The sequence below is a fragment of the Sciurus carolinensis genome, chromosome 16, assembly GCF_902686445.1.
Source record: "Sciurus carolinensis chromosome 16, mSciCar1.2, whole genome shotgun sequence".
Lineage (NCBI taxonomy): Eukaryota > Metazoa > Chordata > Mammalia > Rodentia > Sciuridae > Sciurus > Sciurus carolinensis.
This window is the reverse complement of record NC_062228.1, coordinates 3,949,900-3,977,167: the sequence shown is the minus strand read 5'-3', so window position 1 is coordinate 3,977,167 and position 27,268 is coordinate 3,949,900. Positions and strand designations below refer to the sequence as shown.

The window sequence follows — 27,268 nt, the reverse complement described above, 5'->3', positions numbered from 1 at the left end:
CCTTCACAAGGCCTGGGATCCATCTTAGTACTGCAGACATATATAAGTAAGTGGGAGAGAAAGGACAGCTCTTCCTTCCAGAATTTTGATTATAAATGGACTAAAAGCAGAAGAATTGAGGGAAACAAAACCACCACGTGCTGAGCCGCTCAGCAGTGATCTCAGCAGGCCAGAACCGCCTGTGGAGACAGAGCGCGAGCCGCTCCTTCCCGAGTCGCACCACAGCCACAGAGGAAACAGCAGCAGTATGGTGGGGAGACCGGGTCGACGCCCGGCGGCTCCCGCTGCAGGAGCACAGCTGACCACGCCTGCAACTGCTGCTCCGTGGATCCCACAGCAGTGCCAAGGCCACCTCCCCAGGCTGCTCCTGGTCAACAGATGAGCACAGAGGGGTATCAGGGTGGGCCGCTCCTCACATGGGCGACTTTGGTTCAAGGACTCCCATCAGTCCATACCACTTTAGACCCGTGCTTCGGGTGCAGCTCTTCCCACCAACCCTGTCCCCCTCCTCCTCACAGCGGTCAGATCCCCCCCACGGTCCCAAGACAATCCTGCTTGCTTGCCTCTGTCCTTCAGAGGCCCTCACTTCCCCTAGCAACTCTCTTGGACATCTGTGCCATCTTGGCATCCGGTTCTTGGAGGACCCAACTGACACATTACCTTGATCACATGATGAAACTTAACACCACCAGTAGTAAGACAGAGAAAAACCGAGGAGCTGCCCTTGGTTCCCAGAGACACAGGTGACGTCACGACTAAGTGCAACCTGGGAGCCCAGACCCAACCAAGGGTCTGCATGGGACAATGAGCAAGACCCACACCAAGTCAGCTCGTCAGTGCGCCACGCTGTCAGTGTGTATGACCAGGCCATGCGGCCTGCACGCCGTTACGCAGCCTGTCAACGTCAGGGAGAGCTGGGTGGAGGAGGTGCGGGTTCTCCTGAGCTACAGGTGTAACTCATAGATCTGAAATTTGGAGAGTGAAAAACAAATAACCTCAAGCCAATCATCTGAAGACATCAGATAGACCCACCTCAAGAAACAGTGTACCACACAATAAATAAATAAAATAAAGGTATTGCGTCCATCTACAACTAAAAACATACTTAAAAAAAAAGAAACAGTGTACAAAGTTGCACTGTTACTCTCCGAGATGTCAATCTTGAGAAACAATGAAGACAGATGACCTGTCAGAGATTGGCGAGAGCTACGTGACAAACACTACCTGCCTGGACCCTGAATCAGACAAAGGCGGCAAGGAAGGAAACGTGCCAGTGGTGATGGTCAGTGTTGGCAGTTGTACTATCAGCTGAGCTGTCCCCACTGGGGATGTGGGACAAACCATGTGGACACAACATCACTAGCATTTACATTAAAGACACTGGAACTGCAGTTAGGTGACGGTGTCCCAAGCTCTGCCTCCAGCACCCTGGCAGCAGCAGCACTGCCACATGGAGTATGTGCTCAGTGCTGTGTTTTGAGGCTAGTGTTCTGTGCAAGGGAAAGTCCAAAAGCCCAGTGAAGGAGAGGAAGGCCTCTGAGGCAGCACACTGACCTGGCCTGTGGTCTGTAGCTGTTGAGGATCTGATAGGCTCTGAGCAGGTCCAGCTTGCCATGGCCTTGCTCAAACATGTTGACCCCAGGAAGCCTCCGGGCCGAAGCTATCAGGGCCTGCTTCATGCTGGCAGGATTCACCAGCTCACGTTTCTGTACTGTGCTGGTGAGAAAATAAAGTTTTTGTTTAGTTTCTCTCATTAGAAGAATGAAAATCAGATGAACCCTAGTCTGCAAATGCATGGCACCAATCTTGTTTTCCATCTAACAGGAGCATCACTGATGAAGCCCACAAGAGATCAGACTGTCACATTCAATTGCCACAGTGGCCTCAGGACCAAACACCCTAACCCCATGCCACTCTGCTGCAGTGAATTATGGGCTAGTGCCTACTTGCGCTAAATTAGGAATAGTGTCTATTTTCCCAATAAATTAACTAAATCAATCACACGAGTTGCAGGAAGAACATCAAAGTAGTACTGGCTCCCAGGGGAAGAGAAGTCTGCTGGCCAAGGGAGAAGACAACCTGGGATCTAAGCTGGCTGGAAGGAGAAAAGGCACACAGGTAGATGCTGGAGAGAGCCTGCAACGCAAGGAGGGGAGGCGGCGTGGGTGAGTGAAGACCACTGCCTCCACGCTGACCCTGGCCTTTGTTCCCAGATCTGGAGGCCCGTGTGGGATACCACCTGGTGGATAAGGTGTGCACAACATGCAGACCTGAGGCCACCTACAGCTGGCATTATCAGGATGCATCTGAGCAAACTTCAACCCAGCTCTACCTGGCTCTAGCAGTGAAGCATCTAGGTGCTATCTATACATAAGTAGATTTTAATCCCTACACTGAGGGGGGAAACAGCAGTGGGCACAAAAGGAAAACTTCTCCTAAGTCCCTCAATATTGTTACATGATGGTGGCCATCTTAGAATCTAGGCAGGTTTCCTAAGTGGGAAATCTGACAGGAGAAGTAAGAAGATACGGTAGGATTAATTCTTAACGACAGAATAAAAGAATGCTCGCAGTGCAGGCCAACCCTCCTTCTCTTTGTCCAGCCATAAAGCTAAACCAAGGGAAAGGCTGCACTTCCCTGTGGCACAGCAGCCACCAAGAGCTATTTCTGAACTGGCACTGTGGCACTTTTACCTGCTGCAGGAGGTGAGGAGAGTGGCAGGTCTCCCTGGTGCTGGAAACACCTGCAGTGAGCGCAGCCTCCCACCCCACTCATTTACCAGCAGGGCTGTCGGAGGGCTCCACACCTCAGCTGTGGCCCTCTCTTCCTGCTAATCGTCAAGGCGAGTGGCAGAGCTGGGCCAGTATTTCCAGAACTAATAGGACTAGAAGCCCCTCCACTGGGCAAACACTGAATTGAAGTGAGTGGGGTAAGTCCCAGCCAACCCCCACCACTAGTTCTATGTCCTGTGGGGCAAGGGACAACTGGAAGAGAAAGGACAGGGTTTCTAGCAAGGACAGGGTTGTTTCCCAAAGACTATTCTGGCCAATATCAACATCTTCAAGAATCTGGCTCTGACCTGCAAGGGAGGACAGGGCAAGAGGCAGATAGCTACCTTTGTCAAAGATTACTGATAAAATCATCTGCAGAGGGGCTGGGGATACAGCTCAGTTGGTAGAGTGCTTGCCTCACATGCACAAGGCTCTGGGTTCAATCTCCAGCACCACCAAAATTAAAAAAAAAAAAAAAAATTAATAATCTGCAGCATTAGAAGCCAAAATCAACAAGCAACTCACTTACTTTTAAAGAGTTGGATTTTGTTTGTTTTTTTAATACCAGGGATTGAGCCCAGGGTACTTAACCACTGAGCCACATCCCCAATCCTTTTTATTTTTTATTTGATGCTAAGTTGCTTAGGACCTCACAAAGTTGCTGAGACTGGTTTTGAACTTGTGATCCTCCTGCCTCAGCCTCCCAAGTCACTGGGATTACAGGTGTGCACCACTGTACCCAGCTAAAGAGAACTTTAAATATGAAGGTCATTTGCCCATTTGAATTTTTAAATTAACAGAAATTTTGTTTCTGACCTCAACTAAGACCTCAGTATATAAAAAAACTAAGATTTATTTGGGGAAAAAACAATTACAAAGTGAGGGCTAGCTCCAAAGACATTTTTTTTATGACTCAGAGAACAAAGGAGCACAGTCCATCTGACTGAAAGTCCTTCGACCCTGGACAACGTGCTTGAGAGCTTGCTTCTACTTTCATCATCTGCAAAGTAAAGGCGCATGACTGAGCTGCATCCCAACAGTGCATGAGACAGAGAGAGGGGAACCCAATGGCAGACACCCACCTCCCACCGTGCAATGCGGATCACCAGTCCCTGGCTGGCCTGACAACTCCTCGGCTAAGAGCATGCTAAAAGTGAATTCACACACACAAAGCACTGTGCACGAGCGACATGTTACACTGCCTCACTACAGAGACTCTTTACTATCTGTATGTGTCCCATGGTATCATCCTGTATACCTTAAATAGACATCGTGAAGTGTATTTAATTCTTTGAAGGCACATCCCCAAGGACACAGAGCATGCAGGAAACGAACTGATTAGATTCCCTGCCTAACTGGACTCATTAGAGGGAGAGCCACTTGCCCTAGGCAGTGCCCAGCATGTTCCCTCATCTTACGCTGTGCGCTGGCATGCACAGTCACCTGGCCCTAATAGGAGGGCTCCACCTCCCGAGCAGAGGAATGAACAGGGTTCATGCAGGTGTGCTGCACCCTGACCTCACACCCAGTCAGGCAGAGGCCTCACGTGCACTCTGCCACCCGCGTGCCAGTCCCCAGGAAGATGCTCTTGCCTGTGCTCCCTGACACTCACCTCACTAATAAGGTGACAGCACCCGCCACTACTGGAGAGGCCACGCTGGTCCCTGAGAGGGCCCGGCACCCGCCTTTCACACCGGAACCCCGCACTCCAGCACCATAGGTGACAACATCGGGTTTCACACGACCGTAGCCTCCTGGCAGCTCCTACAAACAAGAAGAGCTTGGTTTTGCACCACGTGAGCTGGCATACGGGCATGTGGGGTTTCTGTGAGTAAAACCAGAACAGAAAACGGGGACCTCAACAGTGCCACCTGAGGAAGGTACTGGCCTGGGGCCTGAAAACAAGCTGAGATAATATGTAGAAAATAAAATATTTTTAGTATGTTTTATAACAACCAGTATGACATCAAGGCCATAAAGTAATTAAAAAGAAAACTTTGATTTTGGTAACATGCAAGACCAGAAGATAGTCATTGATTTATTGCTAAAACTAGAAACTGGAAATTGCTTTATCTATAGATAAATTAAAAATTAGAAACATGTTAGAATGAGAAAATGTAAATTAAAAATTAGAAAAAAAGAAAAATTTTTTCACAAGGAAAAAAAGCACATAGTTATAACTGGATATTTCCACGGGGAACAAGAAACCATTCAGAATGATCAAGATACTGTAGGACTAACCTAAGTAAGATTTTAATTAAGTGCTCTTCAGCTTCATGAAAACTGGGGCGAATGAGCAGCGTAACAGGACTGCACATCCTGTGACAAGCTCGTGATCTGAAGCAGAAAACCTTCCTGCAGTCAACTATGAAAGGAGCACAGAAGCCCTGGCATGGGGCGCTAAGTGAAGAGGTCATCTGCCACAGCTCGCAAATAATCCAGGAGGCCAGTGAAAAGCCAGCTCTCACAGAGGCCACAGCTGTGACAGCGCATCACAGCTCAAGGCAACGGGGCTGCACTGAGGCTGGCACGTGGCCGTTCCTAGCACCTGACCACACAAGGGATGTGCCAGGACGCAGGACGCACAGACGAGGGTGCGCAGTGCCATCTGACCTTTGGAGTGGGAGCCACCAGACTGCAGTGCCACATCGGGGGGTCCACTCCAGGGGCAGACGCCGTGCGCCCGAGGAAGGGGCTCCAGTGTGTTGGCATTCTCCAGGCATGAAGGCTCAAGGGGAAGGCTGACCCACATGGTGCTGCAGGTGGGGACAAGTGTTCCCAGCAAGTGGTGAATTCCCCCAGGGGCTTACCTGAGACCATCTGGCACAGCACATGTCAGGTGAGAATACCAAGAGATGGCCGACCCCAAAGAACACAAGGGGCAGGTGCTGCCCAGGCACTGCAAGGCTGAAGCCACTGAGTGCTGCTCCCGGTAAAGGAGGATGGGTCAGCTGCACAGTCAAACCCCAACAGCTCAACTATGAACCTGCTGGAGCCAGTTTGATTTTGTACAAATAAACATAATTATTTCCATGTGAGCAGAGTTGCTATAAGCTACTACTGGCTTCTATTTCTTAAGGTCTAAAAAAAAATCTTCTCACCTTCTCCTAAGGAGAACTACTTTTCTTCCTATTAGTTAGAACAAGTTGGCGTGACTCCAACTCACCTGAAAGTAAGCAACTTAAAAATAAATTAAAAAGAACAGGAACTGGGAAGCACCACTCAGAACCTGCGCTTGGCCATTGTGGCAGCTCAGGACTTGCCAGACTGAGGCGGCAGGCACCAGGTGCTGGAGAGGCCAGACCTTTTGTCCTCATGGAGCATCCGCCCCCATAGCCCTGACAGCTCAATGTGTGGATCCGAGGCTCTGCCTTACAAGCTGCTCTTCTCTGTGCACCCACAAATACACCCAAGGCATTCAGACCAAGGCTCCATGAGCCACATTAGACTAATAGAAAAGCATACCCAGGTGGTCATTCCCCTGGAAGAAAAGCGGGCGATGTTATCTTCAAAGTCAATGCCACCCACTCCAATCACATCCATCTGATCAGCAGGATTATTCAGAGTGCTAAATTGAGACACACATAAAAAGGAGGGGAGAGAAATAACTTTAAATGAACAATTCAAATGAGGGCAAATGCTCCCAGAAAAATGTAAGGCTTTATTAGGTTCTTCTGTGACATGAATGTGCCACTCAATTAATTTACTGCTGCTCCTCACTGCTATCCATGTCCTGTGAACATCATGTTTCCTGCCACCTGTGTTCTGTGTGCCCTCCATCCTGTCACCTTTCTACCTGCAAGTGGGCCCAGCTCCAGACTCGCTCCCCTCACTACCCCAGGCTCCCCGTGCTTCCCTAGCTTAACTGCCCAGGAGTTAATGTCACAATTCACTGGTTATATGTTCTCACATCACCTGAATCATTCCAATTCAGAGGCATCCTGCGTCCTCAACTAGATGAGACATGATCTGGAAAGACACCAGATCAGCACATCTGTATCACCAGAGTTAGAAGCGGAAGCTTTCAATGAACCTTTTCAAGTGTCCACGCCCTGAGAGAGACTGTGGGGACCGCTACTTCTCTGCAACCTTGGGTGGTCAGCACAGAAGAAAGAATACAAGGAAAGGCCACGTCATTCTCTTCAGGACCTCAAGTATACTAGACGCTCTCACGAAGTGAACAATGATAAAAATATTTGAAGTCAAGATGAAGCTGATTTGAAAGCATGAAATAATCAGTTATGAAACTATTTCTAAGCTTTTTATATTATAACTTCATTACTGAACTCTGACTACTCGATAATTACAACTGATTTCAAGAGGCTTAAGAGACATTAGCAGGACTGAGGTTATGCTCCATGATAGGGCGCTTGCTTGCCTAGCACCGGTGAGACACTGGATTCAATTTTCAGAACCACATAAAAATAAATAAAATAAATAAAGGTTAAGAAAAATTAGCAGCAAGATTCTAGAAGTGTATGCATGCTTTTAAGCACTGACTTCAAACCACATCCAACAAACACGGACTCTGCCTTCTCAGCTCCCTGACCACCAATACGCTACCAGGTTATTCAGAGGATAACCTGAATGGCTTGCACTGGCTGATGGAGAAGTTTGCCAGTTTCCATGAATTCAAGGAACAGGGGCTAGTACAGAAGTCACCAAGAGAACCTCCTACTGAAGTCAACAAAAGAATGTCACCTTCCCACCCTTCCTCAATCTGTCAGTCATTCTAATACTTGCTGTGCTTTCAATCCTTAAGAAATAAAGGAAAGCATCAAGAAAAACAGGCTGAGAAATACAGAAATCGCTGTTGGTACTGAAAAGGAGGCAGCTGCAGCTGCAGCCTCACTGGCACAGTCTCAGGGCTGTGGGTGCAGGACTCAGAGAGAGAGTCCAGCAAGAGGGGTTGGGGAACGCATGCCTCGTTTCAAGAGGTGCTGATGGGAGCATGCTTCTGTCCTGTCCAGTGCTGGGAGCAGCTCTCCAGTGTCCCGATGGTAAAACCGTAACCACACCAGCTGGTTTGCAGGGACTAATCACATGCCATTTGCTATCACCGAAAGACAGACAGCATGGATGCCAGGTCTGAATGCAGCGCTGTGTCCGCACAAATGAGTTGGAGACAGGGTCTTCCTCTTGGGATCTTTCTCTTCTACTGTACTCAAAGTCCGCAACTCTGCTTAGAAGCTGTGGAGCGCAACTGCCCACAAAAGCCACAGGGCTCAGAAGGGTGCCTGGTGTGTGACAGGCAGTCCTAACAGTATGTGAAGGAGCAGACAGGTGTGACAGGAGGATCAGCAGGGACAAGCAAAGAGAACCGAAATAAACAGCTTCTCCTAGACCCAGAAGGAGCCCAGACTCAGAAAAGATGCACGAGCCAGTGGTAAACAGAGGTGAGCCAATAGACTCTGGCCATGGCTGTTGGAAGGAACATAGCCACCTTGTCCTCTCTCAGCACCCAGCTGCTTCCGCACTGCAGAGGGCAAAGACAAGCAGCTGCAGCAGACACCTCTGGCCACAAAGTCTGAAATGTTTACATATATGATCTTTGACAGAAAAAAATTTACAAATTCCTGCTGAACTACAGAGGATCTTTAACGGCAGAAGAAAAATGTCCGCTTGCTCTATTAGGTAAAAATGAACCTCTGTGGATTCCTGAATAGAAACTGGTGGACATACAGTAGAAGATGGCAGAATGGAGGAGGTCGCATTCCTGGCTGCTCCATGATGTGAGACCAAGAAAGCAGACAGGCAGCTTCTCCACAGGTGGGTGAACAAAAAATGAAAATGATAAAAACTATCTGCTTGGACAGTGGAAGTATAGACAACAAGAAAGGAAAACAGCAGCTACCACTTGGAGCACCTATGGTCCAGCTTCATCCCACAACCACTGGGCGAGCAGGACTGCGCCCCCACGACAGGCAAGGCGCTGAGGCTCAGAGAAGGGAAGGTCCTCAGCTTGCACAAGGCAGGCTGCGCCTGTCTGGATTCACACCTGTCTGCTCAAAGAGCAGGGTGAAGAGAGAGAGGCAAGAAGAGGGGATAGGAAACAGACAACTGGGTATCTCTGAACTGCTGAGTAGGGACATCAGGAACAGAAGTGGCAACCAGAGAACCATATCAAGGGGAAGCAATAAAACCTGACATCTGAGATGCCTCAACAGTTAGAGGTACAGCAAGGGTATGTTTGTGTCACTTATATTTGTTAATCACAATATACATTAGTGAGGCCACAGCAAAGTCAGACCTGGGACTTCTTATGAGGGGACAGGTTCACTTGCTGCACTAAGCTGAAACCGTGACGGCCAACATGCATGTTTTCTGATGCACACAAACTTTAACTTTACCCAGGTTAGCCTCATACTATCCCTGGACACTGAATCTCCAGGTCACTTGCTTTCCTTCAGCAGGAACTCCTAGGACATCCCAGCCAGGTGCAGCGTCACCGCAGAAGCACGTGCACGAGGGTGCAGATGTTCAGTCTCCCCTCTGCTGTGCCACGGCATGTGGAATAGCCATGGTTCTGTTCCTCTCTCTGATTTTTCTTTTCTCTGTGGCTACCTCAAATCCTTTGCCACAATACCAAACTGCAACCATCCTGGGTCCTCCGTAGAGGACAGGGACAAATGTTCTTTTCCAGAAGTTTTACAGTATAAGAAATAATTTATGTACTTTTATCTGCAGAATAAAAATCAGAGCCAGAGGTAGAAAGAAAACTGAGAACCTGAACCAGACAAGAGCCTGCTGGTGGTGTTTTAGTGGAGGATTCAGCGTCACATGCTGCTTGAATGCCCCACAGCACCAAGGCACACTGACTGTCCTTTGCTCTTCTCCCAACCAAAGGATCCCTTCCTCAGCTCCCAAGCTCTCTGTCCCCACCTGGCCCTGGACTTCTCCCTCAAGTTGGGTTTACCATGTTCACACCTGAGCTTTCCTGCAAAGGAAGGCACCTGTCTAATTCCTTCTTGGTCCCTGGGTTTTGTATACAGTGGGTGTCAAAAAATGCTCAGCAACTACGGATTCACTTTCTTGCTTGATAGTTAGAAGAAAAGAAAAAAAAAAAAAAAGAACAAATTAAAAACTTTAGAACTCTATGGCAAAGTTTAAAAAAATTAAACAAGAAGACTGACAGCTGTGGTGAGTGGTAAGAATGTGTGGGTACATCACAGATTCTGGCTATTTTTTTTTTTTTTTTTTTTTTTTTTTTTTAGTAAAACATTCACAATACAAAGTTTGAGAGAGAGAAAAATTAACAAACCTACTGACAAAAATTTTTCAGTTATTTCAGGGAAAAAACCAGCCCTAACATTACCCTTGTTGAAGCTACTTACCCGTAAAGGGGCCCATCATTGCCAATGGCAGAAACCATGATCACATTGTTAGCTGTTAACTCCCACACCTAAGAGGTAAGCAAGCATTTACTTAATGACACATATGAAACACAGCACTTTAAACAGCCAGCATGCAAATGTCCCCTAAGCCCTATAAATAGTCCTAAAAGAAAGAAGCCCCCTCCAATGCAGCACTTGCCATTCCAGAAGCCAGTATGACTGGAACCAGTGGGTCTAAAGGAGGATAGTGCCCAGAATGTAGGGCTACGCGTTGCCCAGAACAGACACTGGCTTGCTGGCCATCTTCAGGAAAACTCAAGAGTATAGGTTTAGGTCAGAAGGAACCAACAAGTTCTCCTTACAAATCCCTGCTTCTGGGGCCTCTACCCCACTCTACATGTCACTAGACATCTGTTCTCACAAAGCTGTCACACCTGGGTAAAAAGTCACCACACACTAGAAATGATGTATCTGGAGGCGTAAGAGTGGAAGCTGTCATCCAAACACAATGTCCTTGTGCACTGACTCAACCAACCTTGTCAACAAAGGGATGATCCATGAAGTCAGGACCACCAATGCTGAGGTTCAGCACATCAATCTTCTTTAAGATGGCATAGTTGAAGGCATCCAGAAACCAAGATGTGTAAGATACCTAGTTATATTTAAACAGTTCCCTTAGTGTGTCAGTTAAGTCTCAAAGTTATAGGACAGTTTTTTTCCTAAGGGTAAAATACAGACACTTTAAAGTATGAAGTATTTTTCTTAATATCTTTTTAAGTAGCTTAAAATCAGAACTATACCAAGTACAAATAATGCTCTGGAATGTAAAATATTATATCTAGACATTTTAAGTCCTTAGGGCTGGACCCAAGGAAGAGGGGTGCATTGGGCAGGTGGCCTCTCTGCAGGTGTAATAGATAGCTCCTTACCTATGGCATGCCTCGCAAGAGAATGCACCCAACTTATCACTGCCCGCTTACAAAGGATGTACTCTACAGCACTCCCACGAGGTCAACAGTTTCAGAAAAGCTGAGCACACTGACCTACTGTCCTCAGTAGACAAAAGGACAGACAGCAGCACTAACAAGTATTTCACAGTAGTCTGTTTCTGATGTTCACTTCCTCCTACTTTCCTCACATAAAATAAAGGACTTGGTAGATCACCATTTAGTATTGTTTGAAAATACAAAATTTAGCCAGGCGTGATGGCACACACCTGTAATCCCAGTTGCTCGGGAGGTTGAGACCGGAGGATGGTGAGTTCAAAGTCAGCCTCAGCAACAGCAAGGCTCTAAGCAACTCAGTGAGACCCTGTCTCTAAATAGGGCTGGGGATGGGGCTCAGTGGTCAAGTGCCCCGGGTTTAGTCCCTGCTCCCCCCACCCCAAAATTTAGTTTACAGTGAGAAGAGAAATATTAAATGATTAGAAATTACTTTAATGGACTTTTAAAAGTAAGAATACATATTTATATTCTTTATATATATAAAAGAAACCCTAAGAGGAAGTATAAGAAATGAAGAACACCATCACATGGGAGACGTGGGAAGTGAGCTAAGAACCCCTGGATGGGGGCCAGGGGTCAGCACTATGTTGCCTTTTAGTATTTTTGAGGGATGTATTAACTACATAAGAATTAAAATTTTAAGGTAAATAGCAGCAGCCTCCCTCTTTTCTAAAAATGGTTTCTAAATGATGTCAGGGAACAAAGCTTATACATTCACATTCCCAGACAAAATGGGAGGTGTTGAGATACAGGGATCAGAAATACTGCCCCCACCCTCCAGAGGCAGGAACCCAATCAGGTGGCACAGAGGCCTCATACAAACCTGAGGGTGAAAAGGAAATGGGAAACCAAAGAACTACTGAACACGTGGCCTCAGGGACCAGGTCTTCAGCATTTCACGGAGGAGGTGAAGGGGGCGATGGGAGAAGGGCATTGCCCCAGGAAGGTGGAAGGATCAAAGAGAGACTGTCACATGTGGCTCCAGAGGTGCCTGGGCATCGCTGGCATGCACTGCTGTAAAGCAGGTGTGTGTCCCAGTGTTCTGTCTGCTTGTCTCTCTGTGGGGCCAGGGTGGGCCCCAGGGCCTCGACGTGCGAGGCCAGCACCCTATCACTGAGCCGCACCCCAGCCCTATTGCTTTTTACAGTTCAACACTGATTCCTTAGACGTTTCAAGAGTCCTCAAACACTCACCTGATTGTTGGTAAAGACCCTGAAAATATGAAGCTCTGCGTCTGGAGCAAAGCCTTGGCATTCCCTCATACTGGCGATCACACCTGCCACAAACGTGCCGTGGCCCAACCCTGTGAATGCGAGGAAAAGGAAGTCCTGTGAGACCCAGCTGGTACCACACGCCACAGCACAGCGCTCTAAACCGCCCACTCCACACAAGCCTTCTGAGAGGCCTAAGGGAGAGCTCTCTATGTTCCACTGCCCTCCGCTAGAACAAGCCCACCCACCACACCAATGCCACTGGGTTGGCCACCCCATCTCCCTGGTCAGTGAGTTGCTCCTCCCAGGCACTACTCCCTTCTCTCCCCAGCTTCTGTTGTCCCACACCCTCTGAGACTTCAGAGCAGCTCCTGCCATGACAAAAGGTACAATCACAACTTGGGTGTGTGTGATTAACTGTCATCCACGGACTGTGGAGTTGTTAGAACATAGAAAAACACCCCTGGTCAAACAGAGGGCCAGGGCAAGGCCCCACGCCCTCAGGTGGCCATGCCCCACACCGAGCCCTACCGTCATCCAGGGTGCGCTCATTGGTCCAGTTGGTTCTCTCCCTCACATTCTTGAAGTGGGGATGCTTCTCACTCAGCCCAGTGTCAAAAACAGCAACTCTGACATTAGCACCTTGTCCCCCCAAAGAAAAATAAACAACCATGTTTGGAGAAGTCATCTTTTTGGATTTTTGTCTATAAAACACATTCCTCCCTGGGATCCACAGGAAAGGGGATGTCACAGGATGTCAGAGCCTGAGTGCCATAGGTTAGGTCAGATGTTCCAGAGTTACTGGCTAAGCCAAGACTAAGAAAAGAGGAGGGTGGGGGAACTGCCATCATTTGCTAAAAAACAAGATTTGGGTGTAAAATCTCTCTGGACGCCTCAACTGTCATCAGTGCTCTGGAATGGAACCACTGATCCCTAGTTTAAGAAGTGCCTCAGGCTGCAGGAAGTGAACGCCGACTGATTTTTCTCCTGAAATTTACTCCAGGTACCATCCCCACACCTCTCCAAGCCAGCAGTATCCTCCCACCTGAGGAGCTGGGCATGGCAATCAGGCAGGAGAAACTACTCCATGCCTCAGAGGGCAGCAATTACCCAACTCTGCTCACTAATAACGAACTGCTGAACAACACAAAGGGTTAATTGCAGTTGAGGGGGGATAGCTCCTGTTGGTACTTTTCTAAAGTGAATCTATTTCAGAGATTGACCAAAAGCTAGCTGCATTCATGTAACACACCACTGGCTTGTTGTATCAAAAATCTTAGGAAATATATTAAAAAAATACAGCACCTACATATTCAACAGTTTACAATGTAACAAAGGTAATGTCCACGTGCTGAGCTATTTACATATCAATACTATGTTACATAACCAATACACTGAGACAACCCTTAAAATCATTGCCACTTTAAAAATGCACACATAAAACTGGACACCACCTGGTTTTGGAGGAAAAAAAGGTTTCTGATGATTAGAGAATATGTTTTGTGAGGGAGTTCTTATTCTAAAAAGATAAAACTGGTGGGGGAGGAGGAGACGATCATTTTAAGAAATGCTTAGTCTCCCAGGTGATTAGCCTACAGACCCTGCACATCGGAGAGGTGGGGGCTGCAAAAGTCATAGGACAGGCAGCCCCCCAAGTCTGGGAGACAAGTGGGGGGACACCCAAACACACTGCAGTGTCCCAGGGCAAGACACGGCTCACATCTAAGTCAGGGCAAAAATTCCACATTAGTTAAAACAGTAAGGTTCTGCTGTGATCCATCAGTAAGGAAAAGAGAAACCTTACTGGTTGAGTTTTTTAAGGTTTTTTTCCCCCCATAAAATGTGATCCTTAACATCTCCTGTTCTGAAACAAATGATAAGCCAGGAGGACAGTCAACCAGTTAGTCATCCTCCACACAGGGCACCCAACTCAAGCAAGAAACCAATTTTCAAGAACTTACTCAAACCCAGGGGGCGACCTCTGAATGAGATCTCTTTCCCTGCCAAGTCACATCCCTTTCCTGGACTGCCAGCCAGCTTGGCTGTGAGCAGTGCTGTGCGTGTTCAAGTACATGTTGACAAGAAAGAAACACTCTGTAATCTGCCCCTTCTAACCTCAGAAATCATGGTGAAGTCCTATGACTTCTAATTTAGAGACAATTAGAAGTCACAGAAACAGATGCCCAGTGTCACAGGAGTTAAAGACAGGGGTAGTCAACCACACCCAGCTCCATGAACAGCAAGGACAAGCATGAAGAAGCAGGGCTGTGCACCAGGTACTCCCAAGATGCCCCTCCAGGCCACCTTTACACGCACCTGTGTATCCCATCTGCCACAGCACGTCTGCCTGCAGCGTCTGGGCAACCTGGCGTGGAATGGCTCTCAGCAGCCGTCTACTCGAATGCCTTCCTGTGGCATGCCAGAAGCCAGAGCCCAGGGAGAGGCTGGCTCTTCCGAGGGGGCGTGATGACTGCCACTTCTGGCTCCATCGGGTTTCATTGCAGGGCAAGACCGGGTCAGCTGGAGTCAAGGAAGAGAATGATTAGAACCCAGAATACTAAAAAGACCCCGTCAGGCAAAGCTGCCATTCTGCAAGCAGCAAGGACTTTGAAATCCTGTTTGAAGTGGAATTCTCTTCCCCTTTTAGGATTTCCTTAGAGGAATTATAATAATACAACATTATTTAGTTGCCATATTATTCATATTTTTTGCAAATGGCTCTTTATTCAGAATTTTCTAACCAAGGTAAGGCAAAGAAGAACTGATAAAATAACTTCTTAAGGAATAAAGCTAAAGAGAAACCCAATTTTTCATCAGTAGCTTGTTCTCAATGAACCAGAAAGCCCAGGGGGAGGGTGTTAAAGAAACTGGTTACTAATAATGAAGTTTACAGCACTGCACCCCTGGGACAGGAAATAGGCATGTTATCCCACTGAACATACCTGTGGCCAAACATCAATAGGACCTTTAAAACTATATAGTGCTCCACATATACAGATACACACATGCGCACGCACACATTTCTATATATTTTGGTATATGTATATCTACACATTTATACGTATATTTTTTGGGGGGAGTACTAAGGATTGAAACCCAGGACTGCTTAACCACTGAGCTACATCCTCAGCCCTTTCTTATTTTTTGAGACAGGGCCTTACTAAGCTATTGTGGTTGGCCTTGAACTCACAAGCCTCCTGCCTCAGCTTCCTGAGCTGCAGGAATCACAGGTGTGGCCACCTCATGGCTCCATATTCTTAATATTCTTACCTTTCAAAAAACAGAACTACCAAGAGAGAGGAGACAAGAATTTCTGAGGGTGAGGGAACAATTCTGTAACTCAATTTTGTTGGCGGATACCTACTTGACCATATACTTTTACCCAAACTGTACTCTAAAAAGAATAAATTTTACTATTTGTAAATCCCTTTATTAAAAAAAAAAAAAAGGATGAAAACTGCAAGGTTTTCTTTTACTTTTCGAAGTCTTTGTTATAATGAAGAATGAATCATTTCAAATCAGTTTTAAAAAGCATAGGATACTACCACAGCAGCTCTGCTTTAAAGCAAATCATTCTCACTTTTCTTCCAGTCTTACCAAGCCACACCCATGAAGGTACAAGGACCTGGAAAATATATACTCATGTCAATCCATGAAGAAACTGTTTGCACAGTCTAACTGAAACTGGCTGAACTGCCCTTCATGTGTTGGTTCTGGTCTTAAGTCAACATCAAGGACAATTCTGGAGTGACCGTTAAGAACAATGCTTAGAACAAGGGAGTGGGTGGTTCTGCCTCACCTTGAACACACTGACTACACTTGAAGTATTATTCTTGGTTCTGGCCTTTAAGAACAATTTAGAAAAACTTTATTCAAAGAAAAACAAAATGTGGCAAGAGAGGTGAACCATGTAACACGTGGAACCGTTGAAGGAACTAGGGATTATTAACTTAAAGAGAGGAAAGTGCCAAAGAGGACACCAGGGATATCTTCGAATAGCAGAAAGACAAATACCTTCAGAGTATCTTTAAATATTGCTTTGTGAAAAACAGGTGGGCTTTGCTGTAAGGCCTGTGGGATAATGGGATCCAGAGTGAGACAGATTTCAATCCAAAAAAGCAAAACCTCCTTCCGATAAGGGCCAAGAAATAATCACCAATGAATGCCCTTACAGCAACCCTGCTAAGCTCTCTTCACAAGCATTGCCTCGTTCTGCCTTCGTGAGCATCTGGAGAGGTAGACAATTCCTCCATTTTAGGGATAAGCAAAGGTCAGGCTTAAAGTGAACTTAAAAGGAAGCTCAATGCTCAAGGTTTCAGCCAACCACAAGAACCAGCATGTCAGAAGACAACAGGTAGCAAATGCTGTAGAGACGGTGCAGCAGGATGGTCTAGGGTTCTTATGCTAAAATTTGGCTGTTTGTGTCTCCTAAAACATTCTAGAGCTAAGATGAATGAAATAAAATGAAAACCAAGTTAAGCAAAATGGCTTGACCATGTATATATCTGGCCAAGTACACCAGGGTTGACTTGCTCTTCTCTTCCTGGATCACTTCAGGGTGCTAGTGCTTTTTAAGGAGAAAAATGATAAAAAACATCTGGACTAGCAGAAAAGGATCTAAAGGAGCCAAATCCCAGAAGTCCACAGCTGACTCCAGAACTGGCTCCTCAGGTCATGCAAATTAGTTGACTTTTCCAAGGAGGCTTGGAGGCCCTCAGGCCTAGCACATGACAGATGAAGGAGAAAGAGAATGTTTTTCCTTTTTCCTTCCAATGAAAGAAATGACAGTAAACAACAGTACTAGCAATGTACTCATTCACCTGGTTTTTGATAACAGGAAAAAGATCTTCCTTTGGCAATGTATATGCTTTGGAGAATATGACACAGCACATATGCAATCTATAACCTGCGGATGAACTGTCTTGACCAGCCCAACTCGAGGAAGCAGGAAAGCCTGAGCCTACAGCCAAAAGGGAGGACAGACCCCTTCCACCCTCAGGCCTGCAGCTGCCACCCAGACTACATGGGTACAGGAGAGGCTGGAAAACAAACAGCCCAAGAAAAAGAAGCTTTGCAAGAGTGCCTAAAAAAGATAAAACCCAGACTGCAGGTGAGGAGAAGAGGCCAAGACAAGTCTTTCCCTTCAGCAAGCACAGCTCCCAGGCGGGCCAACCCCCGCTCCTCCACATCAGCAGGCACCTCTACTTAAAACAATGCCCGTCCCAAACATGTTCACAACCACAAACAGGATGCAGAGACCTGCAGTCTTTGAACTCTCAGCTTCAAATTCAAACTGAGGCTGCGATACTCACATTCAGTGTATTTCAGGGAACGAAAGACTTTGCGCTGCGGTGTGACCCGTTTGATGTGTGGATGATCTTCGAGCGTCAGCAGCCCCGCTTTCTGCTTTTCTTTTATCTGAATCACCTCAAAGTCACTAGGGTAGTCACTGGATGGATTGTTTCGAGGTATAATTCTCCAATTGTCTATTTCACTGCTCCTGAGAGCACTTGAAATAAATGAATTTCTAGCTTTGGCTGTAAAGTATCCATTGAAAGCCACAATGTATTCTGAAATCGAAGACCACAAATACGAATAAGAATTTATGTATATAAAACACAGACCACATTTAATCTGAAATTTAACTAGTAAAAGAAAAATTATGTATCTTAAAGTCCACAGTAAAGAAGAATTTCAAAAAAAAAAAAAAAAAAAAAAAAAAGACTGGTTTAAATGTCCTGGATAGAGTTTGGAGTTAAAAGAATATATATGAATCCCCTGATCACAACAATACACCATTCAAAACCACATGCCTGTGGGATTCTTTTTTTAAAAACAAACATCAACAGAAGTTTGAAAATACAGTAAACAGCAGGACAGGGTGACCAGGCCTATAATCTCAGCTACCAGGAGGCTGAAGCAGGAGGACGGCAAGTTTGAGGTCAATCTCAGCAACTTAGTGAGACCCTGTCTCAAAACAAAAAAATAAAAAGGTCTGGGGATGTAGCTCAGTGGTGGAGCACCCATGGGTTCAATCTCTAGGACTGCAATAACAAACAAACAAACAAACAAAAAAAGAAACTATGGTAAAGAAATGAAGTTTTTCAAACAGGAAATCCAGAGATTTACTGAAACAAAACAAAATTCCAGAGTGGACTATATAAGACTATTTGCTCAGCTATTCATATCTGGTCACCTGAACTTTAGAACAAACGTTCAGCACCTACCCCCCCCCCCACACCACCAAGAACTGAGCTGTGGGTAAGCCATTCAGAATGCCCATTTCCTTGACTCACAAAGCTAGCTGTTCTGGGCAACAAAAAGAAATGCACTGCCCACGTGCTGTACACTCATCCCGCTTGAAATTTACTGCAGAAAAGCGGACACACTCCACCTGGGCAAAAGCTAATACTAAAGTCTGAAAACAAGACGCGGGGAGGTCCAACACTAAGACTAGGTCATTACCATATTCCACAACTGTTGAGGAAAACTCCACCTTCACAGTCAGGTGGGAACAGCCAGGGCAGGGGGCCTTTTCCAAAGACTTCTTTTCCAGTCTGTCACCCAGATGTCTCTTCCCACAGAGCAGAATCACCAGCAGAAGTAGCCAGATGTTTACGAGCTTCATGGTCATTAGTGAATATGGTCATGAAATCTCATAAATCCAAGTCGCACTTCTTTCTTCCTTGATTAGAAGTGAAATTCTGTTTCTGCTAAAAACTGCAACATTACTGATCAGCCACCGTGCAGTCTTGTCCGAGGTGTGTGGAAGTCAAGCCCCGTGGCTTCCATGGTGGCCGCAGAGGCTTTCATTTCTTTCTCCGCTTCTTCTCCATTTTGGACGTGGGGCTTCTCTCACTCGGGCCGAGACTACAGAGTCCTGCTCTCCATTTGCATCATAGAACCAAGTCCAACAGTGTTGACCAACTGACCACAGCAAGCAGAGCTGAGAGAAAAAACAGTACACACAGATGTCAGTAGTGCACTGACAGTCAGGTGCGATTCAGTCACATTAACAATTCAGATAGAAGGTCAAAAAGATGCGACCCCACATGGTAAATGTGTGCGTTGTGCTACCATGTTACCATGTAACGGCTTCTTAATTCACTTTTGTTTACTTAGCCCTCACTGTTTTGTGGGGGTGGGGAGGGGCTCTAAGGCAGTTTTAAAAATAAAAATGGATAAATAAAAAAATAGAAGAAATTAAGGATAACAAAATAATACCAGGAGTATGAAGCACATGGGTTGTGAACATCCTGACAGCCAGAAAGAAGAACCCTAATCCTCTGCTTCTGACCCTTGACCTTGCTCCAGTTTGAGATTCTGCATTCTCCTATCATTCCCAACTCTCTCTCTACAGCACCTCCCCAACAAGCACTTTAAATTCCTCAAATCTCACCAATATTTCAGGCAAATACCCAAGGGCAAACTAATTTCTATACAAGTCATTTTAACACCTTTTAAAAGAAATAACACTTGAAATTATGCAGATTTCAAAAAACTTCCTATCAATTCTATGAAAAGAGAAGAGAAGGGGTTTTATTCTCAATTACATTTATTTTACCAGAAGTCTCAAATCTAAAGAAATTTAACCCAGTAAATCTGTTGTAAAAACAGATTACCTCTTTACTGGAAATGACATAAAAGGACAGTTTGTGAGGTAAACTATTGCTGAAGAAAACTGTTATTTGAGAATTATTTGCAGACACATACTCTAAAATTTCTGAACTGTAGCAAATACTCCTTCTTCACAATGCCAAGCAGCAAGAGGAGAGACAAGCCGCTGTAGCACCCCAGAAGAGTTCACTGCAGACCATACCAAGACACCAGCCACGCAGCCAGGGGCAGCAGAGAGACCAAGAAGCAAGACCACCTTGTACTGCTGCAGGAACCCCAGGAAAGGAGGTACCCTCCATGGCAGTGTGCCAGTTGTTAACTCTTTCCTGCGTGGTAAGTGCTTCTTCAGAGCTTTGGAGCAACAGGGAGTCTGGGGTTCCGCAGCTGCCCACGTGTACTTCTACAGTGAAAAACACTGCAAAACTACTGAGGGGGTGAAGTGGCTAAAGAAATTTTCAAATTTACAAGTAGAACCTTCATGCTGTAATAACCCAAGACCCTGAGAAGCAAGCCTATCTCTAGAATTGACCCTGGAGACTAAGGCTGATGGGACAGGCTCCTCGGAGATACTGGAAATCTACAACCATTACATCCATCTCAGCAGGGACGGAGAGAAGATCAACCACGAGGGCAAAGACAAGAAATACCAAGGTCAAAACAGACCAGAGAAAGACCAGAGAAGGAGCAGAGGGCACCTGCAGCCACCCCAGCATGCCTTACAGCAGCTCACCCTGACCTTCAGTCTCGCTTGATGCTTCCCCAAATGGGTGTCAAAGAACACAATGTCATGCAGCATATGAACAGGAATTAAAGGTTACTAGTCAAAGAAGATAAAGCTAGTAGCTGGTGATAAGAATTCTCATGCTGCAGTCCATGAATATGTATTTAAAAGATTTAAACAGGTCTCTTGCTCAATTTTTTAAAAACTGAATAAAAAAAAACTCTTAAATCTCTTCTACCTCGAGCTAAAGAATCTACAACCTATTTGAGTTCCACAGAACACAAATATCATTGAGCAACACTAGTAAGAATCTCAGGCCTAAATGAGCAAATCAACTTCAATTAAACCTGTTCCAAATAATTCATTCCCAGGTAAAAATGGTGAGCACCTCTTCCAAGTGGTCCACACAGGAAAGATGGCCCATAATCTCACGTCTCAGGCAGAAGCCTGACTTAAAAAAAAAAAAAAAGTAGGGAGAGATGGTTTGGATGTTTTTAAATTTGGAAAGTCTATAAGGTCATCAGTTCTTCCTTAGATTAAAATAACTTCAGGTTTTTGACACCAAGGCAGCAATAGAATAAGACGGTCTACATAGTCACTCATCAAATCATGCAATTTTATTGAGTGGTACCAAGCCAAGATGCTGCAGAGCAAGGGCAAGTCAGGGACACAGCCTCCAGGTGAGAGGCAGCAAAGGTGGCCAGCAAGACACACACAACTAAACAGAGGCAGGAGAGAAGAGGCAAAGGAGAGGCAATCCCTGAGTCCAGGGATGCGCAGAGTGTTCCTACTGGGGTAGAAAGGAGGCCTCCGCTGGTGAGGGCACTGCTGCCAGCTCCTGCAGAAGCTGAGCTGGGGAGGGCTGGAGCGTGGCACCACGAAGGAGGAGTGGAGCACGGAGTCGAGCCACAGCAGAGCCGTGGGAGAACACAGGAGGTACACAGGACCAGCAGGACATCCAGTGTGAGTAGGAGGCGGAGACACGTCTGGAGAGGAAAAGGAGCTCGGGCAGGTACTTGGCATAAGCAGAACAGCCAGCCAACAACTGGAACACAGCTGCCTCCTCCACCAGGAGTGAAGCACGCAGAGATCCGACAGCCATGGAGGGGACTGCTGGGCAGCTACACAGACCTGCTCTACACAGGCCAGAGAAATGAACTAACCAGGGCAGAGAGCTGAGCCAGGGCACTAACCTTCCCTTAGCGGGAGACAGACAAGAAACCAGGGCAACCGGCAGCATCAAGCTAGTGATAAGCACAGCATTTGGAAAGGAGGAGAAGTAAAGGGAATGGGCCGAGTCAAGAGGGTCGAGTTTTCAGCTGCTGCGGCAGCCTCCGAGAAGAGGACCTTTGAGTAGAGACCCAAAGGAAGCAGAAAACTGGGAAAAGAATATTCCAGGCAACGGAAAAAGCAGGTGTAGAAGCCTGGGCCAGGAGGGCCTGGAGCATGTGTGCTGCAGTCCAGAAGCCAGCAGTCAGGTCCCTGCAGTGGAGGGCTTTTAGAAAGGGGAGGTAGGCGAGGAAGGAAGAAACTGGGGAGACAGGCCAAGAGGCCTCGTGGGTTAGACAGGGGTCAGTTTTGATTCTGAAGGGGAAGGGAAGCACAGGGTGTTCCTGAGCAGAGAAGACACAGCCCTGGCTTTGGCGTGAAGGGCAGCAGGGGCTGGAGGACACTGGAGAGCACTGCAGGGAGAACTCCAGGGGGAGACGCTGACAGACTGCTGACATAACCAGTCACAGGCGCCGCAGGGAGAAGCTGAGGCCCCAGGTGGCCTGCACCGACAGAGCATGCCCCGAGAGGGAGAAAGCGCAGGGGCTGGCTTGGGAGTGCGGGCAAACGCCGGTGGTGACCGGCTCAACCTGGGAACAGTACGGGGTGGGCGCAGGGCTGAGGGCAGAATTCTGGCAATTCAGGGCCTTTTCTCTGGGGAGTGACAAGACAGTGCAAGGGAGGTCAAAAGGAAACCCAAATCAGACTCTTCCATAAGGAAAGAGGGCCGTGAAAGAGACCACAGGTTTAGTGATTAAAAGGTCACTGACCCCTTCCAGAAAAGGAGCACAGGCCTGACCCAGAGACCCTCCAGGTGCCTGCCAGCCGTGCACACCCATGAAGTTCGGAAGGAGGATGGAGAGCAGAGGAGACACCTTCAAGTACAAAACACCCATGGGTGGCAGGCTGAAAATGACAGCAAGTGACCAGGTGCCTCACTGCATTGTCTGAATCTAGTTGAGCTGCTTAAGTTCCCAGAAGGTGAACTGAAACCCAGGACCTGTGGTTCAAAAAGTATGATAATGGACCCTGAGGTCTCTACTTTCCTAACTCTAGAATAACAAAACCTCAAAATAAAAGGTTCCTTTGAGGAAAACACGGGGAGCTAGAATCCAGTGAATGAGGCAGGGGCACTGGAGTCACCAAGGCCAGCCACCAGCATAGCCCCAGTGCCCCCAGGTGCTACACTTAGTGAAGCTTCATAAGCACAAACGACACTCTCCAGGTCTGACACATCTACTCCTGTGACAACGGCTGATCCTCCCCTGGCTGCCACCACAGAATGCGAGCCTGAGGAGCACGTCCCCAAGACAGCTCACTGCCTAGTGGCAGCAGGTGGGCACAAGTGATGCAGACGAGGGAGCACGCAGAGACAGGGGCATATAACACATGGGAAGAAAGACTCTGACTTCCCTTCCTTCTCTCCCTGAATAAACATGCTGGGGACCAGGCAGGCATATGTGGGTGATGAAGGGCGAGGGGAGAACAGGTGGGGAGGGGACACTGCACGGGCAGAGAGGCGGCAGCAGCAAAGGCAAGACTGACTTAATCAAATAAACATTTCACCGATAACGGAAGGCAATTTTCTTACTGCCACAAAGTCAAAAATATGAAGGAAAAAAACCAAACGAACCATTCGGTATTGGTCTGAAATTGAAGTGCTACTGTGAACTCCGGGTTTTCAATATGCAGTAAGTGCACACATGTGCATATGTGCGTACACACATACATGTCCTGGCTCCATCTACTGAAAGGACACATGCCACCCCAAGTTCTCTCCAGGAAAAGAAGCCAGGCTCCTAGAGAAAGAGACAGCTCCCGCAGGGCAGAGTGAGGACAGGATGAGAGAGAGAGAGAGCACTCAGTGATGTGGCTGTGTGGCAGAGACACAGAAGTCAGAGTGGAAGGGCTCCAACCAGACCTGGAGTAATCTGGGCATCACAATAAGTAACAGGAGTACCAGATCCTAACCCGCAATGACATAATACATAAAACAAATGTAAAGTTTGAAGGACCAGATATTTACATAGTTTTAAAAATGCCTCTTACAAAATATGTATTAAATGGGAAAGTATAACTTCACGAAGCCTGATCAAGTTGTCCAAGCTCCCTGCCACAGGACAGCAGTCCTGGTTCCACCCAGGCAGATGCACTGAAAAGAGCCCATAGCACCTCTGAGAGGTTCCTGCCAAAGATGAAGAGCTGAAATCAAATCATGAGGGAATAGCAGACAAACCCAAAATGAGAGACATTCTATAAAGTTGCTTCACATCATCAACTGACACCCAAACATTCCAGTAAATGGGACAGAGCTAACATGAAATTAAACGTTATTTATGGAAGATTGGTCCCAGGGCCCCCCAAAATCCACAGCTGCTCAAGTCCTTTATGTAATACAGCACAGGGTTTCAATATATCCTCTGCACAGCTTCCCTATACTTGAAATCACCTCTAGGTTATTCAAAATACCTAATACAATGTAAAGGTTAAATAAACGGTTATGTGCTACTGCTCAGCAAACAATGACAATCCAATTTCTTTTTCTCAAATATTTTCGATCAGTGGTTTATTCAATCTGTGGATGTGATCCTGCGATATGGAAGGCCCACCATACATCTCATTCTAAGGAACTGATGGACAACCTGAAAAGAGTAATACAAATTTCTGTTAAAATTAACCTCAGTGTCTGTATAATTTACAAAGGTCAACATTTTGACAGAAAAAAGTTGAAGCAATCAGTATATAATACAAATCATGTTTAAGAATTCAATAAACCCAACAAAATTACTACTTCATATGTTGCTGGTGAATATAAAAAAATTGTAAAACCTTTTAGAATGGCAATCTGCCAATATACATTAAAACTCCCAAATATACATAAAACTCCCGGTGTAATGGCATATAGTTGTAATCCCAGTTATTCGGGGGGCTAAGACAAAAAGATGGCAAGTTTAAACCAAGTCTCAGCAACTTGGCAAGACCCTCTCTCAAAATAAACATAAAAAGGATTTGGGATGTAATTCAGTAGTAGATCACCACTGAGTTCAACCCCCAATACAGGGGGGAAAAATAACTCAAAAAACTTTTGGTCTAGGGGCTGGGGATGTGGCTCAGTAGTAGAGCACTTACCTAGCATGTGTGAGGTACTGGGTTCAATTCTCAGCACCACATAAAAATAAACAAAATAAAGGCACTGTATCCATCTACAACTAAAAATTAAAAAAAAAAAAAAAACTTTGGTCTAATAAATAAAAAAGAGCAACACTTAAAAAAGAGAGCATTTACTGTGTCACAGGTACTGTGTAACTAATGTGCATGCTCATTTAATCCTCACAACAACCTGTTACCACACCACTTTCAGGTAAGAAAACTGAGGTCCGGCAGACCTACACCCTTGCTTGGGGCGCCCTGGCCTGTCCATGAGAGAGCTGTCTGTGAGTGTGGTAAGTTGGTTCCAGATGCCATATTCTTCAGAAAGGGAGCCTACTTTTCTAAAATTTCCCCTCAGAAGTCATTCCAACATGCATGAATCTGAATGCACACTGATTTACAAGCAAGATAGGTACTGCAAGATTATAACTGGCGGAAATTAGAGACTATCTAAATGTGCAACAACAGGGGACTGGAAAATAACTATGTTTCATTCATACTAGGGAATGCCATGCAGCAATTTCACACTATGTCCCTGTGCTAGGCTGAATTGTGGTGCCCCTAAGATGTCCAGTCCTAACTCCCAGGCCTGTGGATGTTAACTGCCGGTATGCCTCCACTAAGGATCTGGAGCTGTGACAGCACTCTGTTATCCAGGTGGGTCAGGTGTAATTACAAGTATCTCTCCAAGATGTGATGCTGGAAGTAATGTGAGGAAGAAGGCAGGAAAAGCGATGCAGGTGGCCTCTAGAAACTAAGGAAGGGCCTCCAGGAGGCTGCCCTCCCATATCTTCACTTCACCCAGTGGACACTTACGACCTCCCAAACTGTAAGACAGGAAATCACACCATTTTAAGTCACGGTCTGTGGTAGAGTGTTATAGCAAGAGTGCGAAAATGAGAAAATGCTAATGAAATATTCAACAAAACAGTTCATGTACAGTATGATCCAAAATTTTTGGTTTTTAAAAATGTGTCTACATGCAACAAAAGAAAAAACACTGAAATATACATGCCAAAATGTAACAGTGGTTCAACTTTCCAATAGGTTGATTACATAGCTATTTGTTTTATTTTATTTATATTTTTACAAAGAAGTATGTTACTTTTATTAGATGAAACATTACTTTCATAGACCTTTGAAATAAATTTTAAAGAAAAAAAATCACACATTTTCTGATAAAATTTCCCCTCAGAAGTCATTCCGACATGCATGAAATGGCAGCACAAAATTTCGAATCTGATGCTAGATTTGAGAAAAACTATATCTACAGCTATCTTCCAACATGGAGAAAAGTTACTCTTTGAAAACAGTAAGCGTCTAGCTGGTTCATTCTAGAAAGGTTTATCATTTGTTGCCACTTACTCTCCAAGCCTATTCAGGCTTCATTGGATTCACTGTGCCAATTAGATTTAATTTCTATGAATTCTTCATGTAGAAGACCTGCTTGTCTTTCCCTAGAAGGCATTCCCTGTAAGACAGAATTTCCACCAATGGATTCTCCATGCGACTGCACTCTAACACAGGTGTTCCTGAAAAGTGAATCTGATGTCAAATACTGAGCGAGATCCAGTTCATGTACCAGGAATAAGAAGTAATGAGACATGTGTAAAGGGAGACAAAACAGAGGAACTGTATTATTCAGAAAGCCACTGGTCCAGCTCACAGCTAACATTCCATGAAGTTCTGAGATTCTTCTACTTATGATTTGCACAATAAAAGAATATCACAAAGATTATACTTCGGGTGTAATGAATACATCTGAAATTATTTCTTTTGTAAATAATTTTAAAACAATTCAGGTGAGAGGAAATAGTTTGTATCACATGTTAATCATCTAATTATGCGCTAGGCTTCCTTCTTAACAAACTAGTTTACTGAAATAACTCCACAGAAGACTGAATTGTGTTTAGACCATGACAGGGTACTATCCAGTTTAATTAAAAGTTGGCTGAAAAACTACCACTTTCGTTAACTAATTGCATGCTTGGTTGTATTACCATTGTTTAGCAGGCTAACAATTAAGCAATGCCAGGACACATCATCTTAAAATAAAGGTATATTCTTAAGTCTTATTGAACCATTTCTTCAGGCACATTCTAGCAGCAAAACAAAACAAAAAAACCCAACTTCCTAGTCCAGGGTATCAACAGAGAAGCTGTGGTCCATGGATGGTTAGCCGACTCCTGCA

The 27,268-nt window shown here is 45.8% G+C and overlaps 1 protein-coding gene across 1 annotated transcript in view; it reads right to left on the bottom strand.

The window, feature by feature from the left end:
- Window positions 1-27,268, bottom strand: part of Mbtps1 (membrane bound transcription factor peptidase, site 1) — a 52,250-nt gene that overhangs the window by 22,743 nt on the left and 2,239 nt on the right. The window contains exons 2-11 of the mRNA XM_047528616.1: window positions 18,786-19,266; window positions 17,633-17,890; window positions 14,637-14,840; window positions 12,852-12,962; window positions 12,303-12,412; window positions 10,641-10,757; window positions 10,106-10,173; window positions 6,237-6,339; window positions 4,384-4,535; window positions 1,555-1,716 (exon numbers count right to left, since the gene is read on the bottom strand). Of these exons, the coding sequence (XP_047384572.1) occupies window positions 1,555-1,716; window positions 4,384-4,535; window positions 6,237-6,339; window positions 10,106-10,173; window positions 10,641-10,757; window positions 12,303-12,412; window positions 12,852-12,962; window positions 14,637-14,840; window positions 17,633-17,890; window positions 18,786-18,954 (1,454 nt within the window). The 5' untranslated portion in view covers window positions 18,955-19,266. The remainder of the gene's footprint in view (window positions 1-1,554; window positions 1,717-4,383; window positions 4,536-6,236; window positions 6,340-10,105; window positions 10,174-10,640; window positions 10,758-12,302; window positions 12,413-12,851; window positions 12,963-14,636; window positions 14,841-17,632; window positions 17,891-18,785; window positions 19,267-27,268) is intronic.